General features: G+C 43.7%; 1 protein-coding gene across 2 annotated transcripts in view; it reads left to right on the top strand.

Annotated features, from left to right (window-relative positions):
- Nucleotides 1-1,269: 1,269 nt before the first annotated feature.
- MTX3 (metaxin 3) overlaps nt 1,270-12,222 on the top strand; it is a 26,154-nt gene continuing 15,201 nt past the window's right edge. For both annotated transcript variants that reach the window (XM_019517744.1, XM_019517745.1), the window contains exons 1-7: nt 1,270-1,364; nt 1,485-1,554; nt 3,633-3,709; nt 5,224-5,316; nt 7,376-7,558; nt 7,671-7,747; nt 11,383-11,540. In XM_019517744.1, coding sequence (XP_019373289.1) covers nt 1,284-1,364; nt 1,485-1,554; nt 3,633-3,709; nt 5,224-5,316; nt 7,376-7,558; nt 7,671-7,747; nt 11,383-11,540 — 739 coding nt within the window. In that variant the 5' untranslated portion in view covers nt 1,270-1,283. The remainder of the gene's footprint in view (nt 1,365-1,484; nt 1,555-3,632; nt 3,710-5,223; nt 5,317-7,375; nt 7,559-7,670; nt 7,748-11,382; nt 11,541-12,222) is intronic.

Here is a 12,222-nt window from a genome sequence, read left to right as displayed (position 1 = left end):
TGAAAGTTCGCTTGGACAGAAATAAAAGTTCATACTTATGAATTTTCATTTCTACCCAGGAGAACTTTTATGAACTTCTCATGATCACTTATATGATTTCTATGCACTGAACTTCAAATTCCTTCACTGAACTTCTACACAAAGAACAATACACAATATACTGGGAGACAGACTTAAAGCTAAAGAGATGGAGTGAAAGAGGCCACAGTACAAGGTAGAGACACAAAATATCTCTGCATCCTGGCAAAAGCCTGTTCTACAACCCATTTTGTCTTCTGCCCTGCAATGAATTAAACACATCTTTGTTCCAAGATGCTCCTTTAACAATAATGGATATGTTGGCTCTTCAAGATGGGGTATTGGGGGGGAGGGAATTACAGGTGGATTTAGGATTTTGACAAGGGGACCGCAGATGGTGTAGTACATCATCCTGTAAACAAAAAGCTAGAAGATGTATTGGCATGCAAGGGGGGCAGTGCTATTTTAGTCTGTTTAAAGATCAAAGCCAAGTCAAATACAACTGTATCAGCACACACACAAATTTGCTAGTTTATATATTAAGTTTAAACAACACAACAAACTAGGCAAGAATTGCCCAAAGACAGTTTAATTAACCCTACAATCGTTACAGTTAAACATACATTAGGTATTCGGATTCAGAGAATGAAATCTAGTTTCCCTGAGCATCTCGACAGTACATCGGGCACTTCGCTCTCCGTCACTTTCACACCCCAGTCAGCAGCAGTCCCCTAAGTTACTGTCACCACACCCGAGTGGCCGGTTTTAGCTAGAGCCACAAACCATCTGCAGGAGCACGAGGGAGAGAGAGGAGCAGGAACCTGAGGAGCAAAACAGCATAAGAAAGGACAGGTGGATGACCGGGACAGCAAGGCCACCCGCAAGGAGAGAGGGCCCATAGTGCCTGTGGAGGGCGCGAGAGGCATGCTGGCGAGCCAGCAGCCAGCCCATTCCCTCAGCGCTGCCTGAGCAGAGATCCCGCTGCCCCTGCCTCTGCCCCTGCCCCTGCCCCTGCCGCTGGGCGGAGCAGGCATCAAGCCGGGAGCACCAGCACCCGCGGCCGCTCACGATGCAAACCCTTCCCCAGCCCGAGGCGAAGGCGGGCAGGGAAATGCCAGATGGCACGAGGGATGCCAGAGCTCAGCTGGACTGTAGGACGACGCATGACGCGCCCACCACCCGCACGTGGCCGCCGCCGCCAGGGTTGCCGGAAGGGGCGTGGCGCTGCAGCGAGTACTTCCGGGGGTGAAGGTGGCAGCGGCGCGATGGCGGCGCCCATGGAACTGAGCTGCTGGGGAGGGGGCTGGGGGCTGCCGTCCGTGCATCCCGAGTCCTTGATCGTTATGGTAACGGCGGGGCGGGGGCTTAGTCCCCCGGGTCCACGCACGGAGGGGAGGAGGAAGGAAGGAAAGAAGGAAGGAAGGTGAATGAAGGGGAAGGTGACACCGCGGCTGGTTCCCTTGCAGGCCTACGCCAGGTTCTCGGGGGCGCCGCTGAGGGTGAGCGCGGTGGACCACTCCTGGAGCGCGCCGCAAGGTACCGCCGCGGGGGACGGGGTCTTTCCACACGTGCCGCCTGCCCTTAGGCCACGGACACGCGGCCACAGTAAAGCGAGGTAGCAGAGGGCAGAGAGCTGGAGAAGCTGGGCCTGGTAACTGCCCATCTGCCTGCTCTTCCTCCCCGGTAAGATAAACTAGGGCAGTTTAGCACTGTCTTGTTCACGGGTGGCCTGCCCCAGCCTAGTTCTTGCTTACCGTTGTGCCCAACAGGTGCACAGTTCCCAGGGAGTAGCTGCTCCGCAACAATCCCCACCTCTGGTTACATTGCTGGACGGTGGTCCTTTGAGCACACCTTTGCACGGGGGTTTAACTGTCAGCAATTCAGTAAATATCAGTGGGATGTTGCATGCTTCTAAAGTTAGAAAGGTAGAGAAGCGGGGCTGGAGGGGACCTCGACAGGTCACATCTAGTCCAACCCCCTGCCTGAGGCAGTGTCAGCCCTATCCAAACCATCCCATTCAATCCCTAATCTAAACCCTGTGTTAGGCTTTTATGTACATGAGTTTCCAGGTTGAAACCAAGAGTCTTGGAAGTAACTTGCTGTCCAGATGGTATAAACAAAATGTCCTGAAGAATCGCTGGGGAAGGATGACACAACTGATGGTCATCAGCACACTGAAACCGACTGCACTTTGTTTTACAGCTCAGTTAGCTTGCACGTGGTTCTTGCAGGAAGGCAGCAGTAAGGTGTCTGAAAATCACCGGCACAAAAAGATTAGAGGCATTTGGTAAACAGACATGAGATCAATACTATTCTTTAAATTGGACACAGTTATGGTTGAAACTTAGAATTCTGTGTGAAAGTATCAAGGGCTATAAGTTGTATTAGTGTGAATGTGCAAAACGGTGATGAATTGACGTGAGGATAGATGAGAAGAGGGATGTGCCAGAAAATGCAATGAACAGGTAAGTTTGAGATAAGATCTCAGGGGGCACGTCTACACGTGCACTTTAATGCACATTAGCCTATTTTAATGCACGTTTAAGCATTGCCTAAAAGGTGCTTTTATTTAATGTGCATTAAAATAAACTAACGTGCATTAAGCATCACTTAGAAAGCATGCACTTTAGTTAATGCACATTAGCTAGGCTGATGTGAATTTTCCTAGTACCTCACAGTGGTGATACTAGAGTTAATGTGCATTAACTAAAGCGCATTAATGCACATGTAGACATGCTCAGGGAGAAGTTTCTTATTTTGAACCCTCCTATTAAATACTTTTCTGCTTTGTCAGTCAGTAAGTTATTCTTCCTGCACGTTCTCTGAAATGGAATCACTGCATGTTAAACTACTTCACCGCTTGCAGCTACCATACCATCAGTTTATGCATTCCTTATATCTCTATAAAACTTGGCTCTCTCAAATTCCTAGGGCCAAAGTCATCCCTGCTGTATCTCTGGCTTAACCTTGTACATCAGGAACTAACTTGGTCTATTTACTGTAAGTTCTATAGCTTCTTTTAAACACGAGAAAAAAAATCAGCTTGTACTACTTAATGATCAGGGTTGCTGTTAATTTGTATTGCAATAGTACTGAGCTGCCCACTAAGGCTAGGCCTCATTGTGCTAGGTATTATACATGTACAGTATAAGATGGTTCTTTTCACAGTTTAATCTTTGGCCTTGATCTTGCACTTTGATCTATATAGTCAGACCCTTGTATCTTTTTGTGGAGCCCCAGTGAAGTGAGATTTTGGCTTTACTTTAAGGCAGAACATGGCAGGAAAGAAGTAGATCAAGTTAACAAAGTTGCACAAGTTGGTGGTCTAGAAGCTGAGGTTTTTCAAATAGGTATCTAGCATTAAGCTTGCAGATAGTAGCCTGATTTTTCAAAAATGCCAAACAACCAGCAGATACCACTAATTTCAGCCTAATCCTGATGGGCTCCTTCTTTTGCTGTAAGCACACACACATGCACACCATTTTAATAGGTCTTACCTGACTGTTGAGCACTCACGTAAAAGTTGGCAGGATTTGGCTTGTAAAGAGTCCATTTCCGATTAGATTAAAATGCTTGTGTGTGAATTCTGTTGACTGTGTAAATCACACTTTTAGGAGATGTACCAGTGTTGATAGTGGAAGATGCAGTTATTGCTCAGCCTGCAAAAATATTAAACTACTTGAGAAAACAGGTAGGTCTCTAACATATTAAAAAGGTGCATTGTGCTTAATTCAGTTTAACTGAGATATTTTCCCTCTGTGTTGTAATGCATTTACAGCTGTCCCTAGATTTAGCTGTCAATATTCCTATATGTGTTTTTCTGAAAACATGGAACTTTAATTCTGAAATCCTTATGTGCATGCAGTAGTTCTTAATAACTGCTCAGAAGTGACTCAGATGTGGATGATGGTTGCAGAATGGACTTAGGTTTCAGGTTAGTTCTATTTAAGGTTTAAAAATAAAACTAACAAAAAACTTCATAGAGGAAGCCAACCAAATTAGTTTTAATTGTCTATTAAGCGTTTCAATGACTAGCATTTTCCTAATTCTACTGTTTTTATTAATCACATATATATAGCTTTTAATAACGAGATTATTCCAGTAAAAAGGATTTTACTTTGAAACCGCCAAAGCTTTAGAAAATATTATAGAGTTTTTTGTTCTATTGTTAAACATGTATGTACCTGTGACCACTTTTTGTAATTCATACTATGGTGATAGTCTTCCTGAGCTACCATTGAGCATGGTAAAGGATTTTTAAGCACTGTGCTAAACACAAACCAACATTTTAAACATGTAGTTAATTTCAATGGCTAAGAACCCTGTTGGAGAATAACACCGTGTCCTTTTATCTAACCTTATGCAAGATATTATTAGCCCTTATGCTCTGAAATATTAAGGTGATTTTCCACCAAAATTGGGGAAGATCAGAGCTAGTATTTCTAATATGTTTAAAGTCTATATGCACTAAAGAATACAAAAATTACCTGTCCCACCTCTCAATAATTTTAAAGAATAAAAAATTGCTTGCAAGTCACTTTGTAAAAGCAGCAAATTTCTATCTGCGTAAATCATCCATATAGCTCAGCCTTATGTTTTTTGAGAAGATTCCTGTTTGCTGGAGAAACCAGGAGTGGTATACTATAACATCCACACACATGCATTTCTTCTTTTTTTTTCCTTGGTTGTAAATCTAAATGCTGATTCACTTAAATGGAATTGGATTTTTGGCATCACTGAGCTTAGAATTTAACTTTTACACTTCTAAAATGCTAACTTTGAAAATAATTTTTAAAACAACCTGTATGTATGACATTACAGGAAGCAAAGGCATGTAACTGGCAAGAGATGTCTAATAGCTAGTGGGACCTAAGTAAAATATATTGCATTTATGTCATTTGGATGCTGATTAGAAAGTATCTTGGGCTCAGGGACAGTATTTGTTTCTTGGAGAGATGCCTAAAATGTGTACTCAGTGAAAGTTGTAGTGGGGATGTAAGTCAGAATGGAGAGTTGAAGGAAGACGGTTTACATTTTTCTGTTCTTCCACTTCAGGGCTTAAAATTATTTTGTTAAAATACCTGCTTATTTTACCTGTTTAACTTTGCAGCAGTTCTAAATTATAGTGAATCTTTTCTATTTGAAAAGTTGGACGTGATCCTGGATTTATGTGGTCTGTATTCTCATGTTTGTTTTAATTGACAGAAGTACAATGCTGATTATGAACTATCTGCAAAACAAGGAGCTGACACACTGGCATACATTGCCCTACTTGAAGAAAAACTCCTTCCTGCTATAGTAAGCATTGCTCCTTGTGTAGTGGTCAAGACTTTGCAAAAATGAAGAGTAAGGGGTGCCAAGTGTGTGATATTGCAAGGAGGCCTGGCCGTCAACACTTGCTAAGTAATTTTGAAAAATTTGGCTAATGTCTGATTTTAATTTTTAAAAAAAATATCTGGTTGTGAAATCATTAGCAGAAAATGTGTCTTTAGTTGGGGGAGAAGAGGGTAACATTATTTTAAACCTTAAATATAATGGTATAAGTTATTGGATATTTGTAATAGAGAAGATATTAGGTGGGTAGCCATTTCTCCAAACTGAATGTTATAGGATGGCCTGGACAGCCTGTGGCACGTGTGCTACTTGTGGCAGGGACAGCCTTTCTGTGTGGCATGTGGCATACGGGGAGGGGAGCAGGCAGCACAGAGGCAGATTTTCCACCACAGAGGGGAAACAGTTTTGGAGTGGCACTAATTTGTAGGCCTGATCTTGGCAAAACTAATTCCAAAATTTCTTTTTGGAAAGCAAGACATTTCTGAGAGACTCTTTAAACTCAAACAATGCCTGTTTTTTTTTAAGCACTTTGGATAAACTATGCCATGAAAACTGTTTATCCTAGAATTTCAAACCTGTTTCACTCAATATTCCTAGTATATCTGGCTGACTGTTTTTGTGTTGTAAGGGACACAATTTTGGAATTTTGTATAACAGGTTTTTAAATTTCTACAGAAAGCTTACAGTTGATAACCTTTGCCAAAAGTATGCTATGTAAAGAGGCATTGGTAGAGGTTGTAAGACCTTTAGCAGAATTTTTTTACATTTGAGGGAAGCTATACATGCTAGCATAAGTGCATAATTCAGGTACTGTTATTGCCATATGATCTGTTAAAGAGCATTTGCTGTCCATGTAACAGAAATTATAGTTGTAGTAAAATACTTTTCCAGATGTCAAAATAGCTGTCCATAGCAAGTTGCTCTTTCAAAAAATCTAAACATTGAGAAAGGTACATCTAATCTATAGAAGTTCAGAAACAACTACTTCAAAATACACTTTAGACTCTAAATACATATCAGTTATTTTTAAACATGAGCATATCTTATTTACTAAACATGTAAGTGTCTAGAACTTCACAATTAATATTCTCAAGAGCCTTAAATCTGACTCTATTTGGCTGCTTGCAGATGTTAACCCCCCCCCAAAAAACCAAACAAACCAAAAAACAAAAAAAACCCACACTGTTTACTAGAAGCAGCAGCATGTTAGTTAAACCTGGCTGTGCAGCATCCATATAGATCACCCACTTCAGCAAAACTTTTTAGTGCTGTGATCTAAAGTTGAGTTGATCAGCTGTTAGATAAAACCTCCATTTAAGCACCTTATCTAGACAAATGTCGGGCCAGCTGAGTCCATCTAAGACACTGCCTGTTTTGGGCATGCACGGGGCCCAGCACAGGAGCACCACAAGTTTAAAGTAAAGCACCATTTTTTGTTTGGTTTTGTTTTTTAAAGTCTGCAGGCAGCCTTGATGTCTGTATTACAGAGACTATTGCTGTATAGCTGTATCTCATCACTATCTAGCATAGGGTACAACCCTCACTGACATACTGAAAATACAGAAAAAAATACTGCATTCCAAAACTGCCACATCTACCTCCATATCAGGGTTGAATGACTTGCTTCTGTTTGTACAAAAAATTCACCTACTATAATAAAGACATACTAAACCAATTCCAGCCACTGGTCAGTGATTCTAACTTAACTGAAACTAGATTCTAACTTAACTAAAAATAGATATCATTTAAGTTCCTCAAAAGAATGTGTGCTGTATACGCTTTACATGTGACTGATACTTTACCATAAAAAGTGTGGATCTACAGGATCAGTCTTGGGTTTATTAAAGGCTTTCTTTTTATATATCATACCTTAATGTTTTAGGCTTGGGACTATAACTTACGGAATCCATTTTGCTGTAATAATATGAATATTGCCATTTGTGTCAGAGACCATATGCAAAGCCTATAGATTAACATAAACTTAATGTTCTTATTTAAACTCCTTTTAACACTGTCTATGCAGTTGCACACATTCTGGGTTGAGGCCGAAAACTACTGGAGTGTAACCAAGCCCTGGTATGCTTCAAGGATTCCATTCCCCCTGCGTTTGTATCTACCTGGAAAGATGTCTAGGAAAGCACTTAACAGAATCCTACTGATGAGGGGTGAGCCTCCCCTGTACCGTCTCAATGATGTAGAAGCACAGGTATGCTCTGCTTTGTGAGTAACACAGCTTGCAAATTAGTACTGGCAAGGAGATTTGGAACTGATGCTGACGTGCTTTTATTACCCTTGAATTTATTTATTTTTTTAATTAGATATACAGAGATGCCAAGGAGTGCCTAAATCTCCTATCAAATAGATTGGGAACGTCTCAGTTTTTCTTTGGAAACGCGTGAGTATACACCTTATGGTTAAACTCCTGCAAGAATGTTACATGCTGTTCTGCAGTTGGAGCATGTTTAATTTCATTTTTGGAAATAAGGTCCAGGGAAAAATGCACGCATCATGAACTAATGTGCTACTTAGGCATCAAAGGAACCAGAGAAAATAACCCACTTCATAGTCTCATAGTTTCATAGTTGGTAGGGTCGGAAGGGACCTGAGCAGATCATCAAGTCCAACCCCTTGCTGTGGCAGGAAAGAGTACTGGGGTTAATTGACCCTGGCCCGGTGTTCATCCAGCCTCCTTTTAAAGACCCTCAGGGTAGGAGCCAGTACCACTTCTCTTGGAAGTTGGTTCCAGATCCTAGCCGCCCTGATAGTGAAGTAGCGCCTCCTGATATCTAACCTGAATCTACCCTCTGCCAGCTTGTGACTGTTATTTCTTGTCACTCCTGGTAGTGCTTGGAGGAACAGGGACTCCCCCAATGCCTGTTGGTCCCCCCTGACTAGTTGTAAATGGCCCCTAGATCCCCCCTCAGCCTTCTCTTGTGGAGACTGAACAGGTTCAGGTTCTGTAGCCTCTCCTCGTAGGGCCTCCCCTGCTGCCCCCTGATCACGCGAGTGGCCCTCCTCTGGACCCTTTCCATGTTGTCCACACCCCCCTTGAAGTGCGGAGAGCCCAGAACTGGACGCAGTACTCCAACTTTGGCCTGACCAGTGTCGCATAGAGGGGGAGGATCACCTCCTTGAACCTGCTTGTGCTGCATCTGTGGATGCATGACAAGGTATGGTTGGCCTTTCCTGACCGCATCCCCACACTGTCAGCCCATGTTCATATTGGTCTCAATAATAACTCCGAGATCCTTCTCTGCCTCTGCACTGACGAGAAGGGAGTTCCCTAGTGTGTAGGTATGGTGCTGGTTCTTCCTCCCCAGGTGCAGCACCTTGCATTTGTCAGTGCTGAAACCCATCCTGTTCCCATCCACCCACCCCTGTAGCCTGTCCAGATCCTATTGCAGCCTATATCTTCCTTCTAGCATGCCCACTTCTCCCCACATCTTAGTGTCGTCTGCAAATATGTACAGGGTCCATTTTACCCCTTTGTCCAAGCTGCTGATGAAGATGTTGAACAATGTGGGTCTGAGGACCGAGCCCTGTGGAACCCCACTGCCCACATCCCTCCAGGTCGAATAAGACCCATCCGCTATCACTCTTTGGGTGCGGCCCCCTAGCCAATTAGTGACCCATCTGACTGCGTAGGCATCAACACCACAGTCTCCTAGTTTTTTAATGAGAATGGGGTGAGGGACTGTGTCGAAGGCCTTTCTAAAGTCCACAAAGACTATATCCACCACGATACCTGCATTCAGGGATTTGGTGACCTGGTCATAGAAGGCCACCAGGTTGGTCTGACAGGACCTGCCTCCAGTGAACCGATGTTGGTTGCCTGTAAGCATAGTCTCCCCTGCTGGCCCCTCGTGGACATGTGCCAGGATAATTTTTTCAAAAAGCTTCCCCAGGACTGAGGTAAGACTAACAGGCCTATAGTTTCCTGGGTCTTCTTTCCTCCCTTTTTTTAAAAATGGGAACCACATTGGCCATTTTCCAGTCCTCCAGCACATTGCCAGAGCACCATGAGTGCTCGTAAAGCCATGCCAGAAGTCCTGCAATAACCTCTGCTAATTCCCTCAGCACTCTGGGGTGGAGATCATCAGGACCTGCTCATTTTAAATACGTCCAGTCCCTCCAGAAGTTCCCTGACTAGGCCACCCTAGGCCTGGGTGTGCCTCCCATGGAGCTTACAGGGGTCCCAGTGTGGGGGGGATGACCAGGTCCCTACTCAGAAAAATGGAGGCAAAGAAATTGTTAAATAGGTTAGCTTTGTTGTCTGGTGTGACAACCAGATTTCCTAGCGTGTCCTGCAGAGGCCCCACATTATCCAGTACCTTCTTTTTACCCCCTATGTATTTAAAAAAGGACTTCTTGTTCTCCTTGATCTGGGTAGCTAGTCCCAGTTCCATCTCTGCCTTGTCCTTCCTGACTGCCCCCCTACAGTCCTCTCTGGTGATGGCCCTTCCCTTCCAATTGGTGTATGCCTCCTTTTTAGCTTGGAGACGTTCCTGTATGCTTTTGGTGAGCCGTGAGGGCCTTTGCGCCCTCTTGCCCCCTTTGATCCTTGTAGGGATTACCTCCCTTTGGGCTTGGAGGATTGTCTCCTTAAGGAATGACCACTCTTCTTGGACATCCAATTCCCCCCCCCCGGGACATCAGTGTCTCCCCCACTAATCTCCTTGCCTTATTGAAATCCACCCTCCTGAAGTCCAGGGCTGCTGCCTTGCTGCAGGCCTTCGCCACCTTGCACTGGATGGTGAATTCAACCAGGCGATGATCGCTGTCGCCCAGGTGGTTGAGCACCCGCAGTCCCCCCACCAGGTCATCACCCATGGCCAAGACCAGATCAACAAGGCGTCTCCCCTGGTGGGGCTGTGCACCTCCTGGGTTAGATGGAGGTCCTGTATCTCAGCTAGGAACCTACGTGAGCGGTCAGACCTGGCTGACTGCTCCTCCCAGCAGATGTCTGGAAAGTTTAAATCGCCCATGATGCCCACATCCTTTGACCTAACTGCCTCCATGAGCTGACTTAAGAATTCCCGGTCTAGCTCTTCTCCTTGGTTGGGTGGTCTGTAGTAGACCCCCACCACTAAGTCCCTTTCTCCCTGACCTTGTATTCTAACCCAGAGCACTTCGGTCTGCCCCTCCTCTGATCTGGTGCTACTCACTGAGGATGTGTATTGCTCCTTGACATAGAGTGCCACACCCCACCTTTCCTCCCTGTCCTATCTCTCCTGTACAGCCTATAACCCTTGATGTTCACCGCCCAGTCATGCATTTGGTCCCGCCACGTTTCGGTGAGCCCCACTTTACTGAAACCTTCACTGTTTTCCCCATTTATTTAAGTATCATTTGCTGGTAATGGTTTTTTCTTGAGCGAGATCATTAAAACAAATTCCTGTCCACTACAACTGTAGCAGAAGTATTTCTGTATAAGCCTTCCAATTTTAGCCAAATCCCAAGGCCTTTTGTGCTTGGAAATGAAGGCCTTTTATATGCATCACACCCATGGGAAGTCTGCTATACAAGTAGACTGTACAGGTAGTTGCTAACCCAGGAGCTTTTAATAGTAGCTCTAGGGATTTTGGAATTGGACTAAAAGAAAGGGCAGCTGTAGGGACCTTGGGTCTTCTAAATCCATGCTGAGGCCTAGTGTCTCATGTATATAATCTGGTGCTTCCTTCCATTTATGGATTATAGTATTTGATATGCTGTGCCTCATAACCTGTGATCGTTGTCTTCCCCTGCACAGGACACCAGTTTGTTCTTAAAGTGGTAGAAGTAGTAGTTTGTAAAGCATCTTGATTACACACCATGCATAGAAGTATGGCCAGATTTTAAATTCTGAAATTACCATTTGAGGTTTTAGTTCTGTCACTGTCCTGGAGGCAGTGAAGCTAATCATCATCTTGTGCCATAATAATGTGACCTCAGAACACCTGCCAAATTGTGTTTTTATTTTTCTTGGTGTGGGTGGAAAGTGGCTTGTGGAATAAACTTAATCTTTTTTTTTCTTTTTCACATTCCTTGTAGACCTACAACCTTGGATGCCTTTGTATTTGGTTTCCTTGCACCTCTTTATAAAGTGCATTTCCCCAAAGTCCAATTACAGGAGCACTTGAAACAACTTCACAACTTGTGTCGCTTCTGTGATGATATCCTGAGTGGCTACTTTAGACTAAGTGTCACAGGTAAGTGCCATGTCTGTTTCCTATCCCCTTTTTTGGCATCAGTAGTATATTAGACAGATGAATGCCAAGTTTTCCCCTGGATGCTAAATCAGAACAAGGTTCTCCAGTTACAAGACTTCAAAGCCTTGGTTTGTGGCTTTTTAAGAGGAAGTTGGAGAGGGGAAACAGTTGTTCCCAAATGTTATGACAGGTTAAAGTGACCATTCAGTGACAACACTGCCTGCTTAACACTTTTAGAATCTTTCCTCAGTCCTGTTTCTGTTCCCAAATAATATACATGTTATTGATTTGGTATATGAGATTTGAACATGATTCCCTTTGTTCTTTCAGCCTAAATAGAACTTTCCTTTGGGTTAAGACAAGAACTTGAGTTATAGGGAAAAATTCTAGGCCTTAAACTGAACAGGTCTCTCTTGATTTCAGTGGGAGTCTCCTCCATAAAGGACCCCTCCTGAATAAAGGTCTTAACACTTTTTTCCTTCTTAATCACTGTCCTGTTTCTTTTGCAGAAAACAGCTTACATATGTAAGCCATATTAAGACTGTAGTATGGGTCTTCATTCCCTCTTTAAAGGCCATGTAAGAAGTTTGAATCTGATACTACCTCCCACCTAGTAGACCTAGTCCTCTAGCTAGAGCACTAGAGACCTCTGCTTTTAGATCTTGTCATCCCAGGTTTAGTA

This window comes from Gavialis gangeticus, unplaced genomic scaffold (assembly GCF_001723915.1).
Source record: "Gavialis gangeticus isolate Ggan-Ray unplaced genomic scaffold, GavGan_comp1, whole genome shotgun sequence".
NCBI lineage: Eukaryota > Metazoa > Chordata > Crocodylia > Gavialidae > Gavialis > Gavialis gangeticus.
This window is presented reverse-complemented; position numbering and strand designations above follow the sequence as displayed.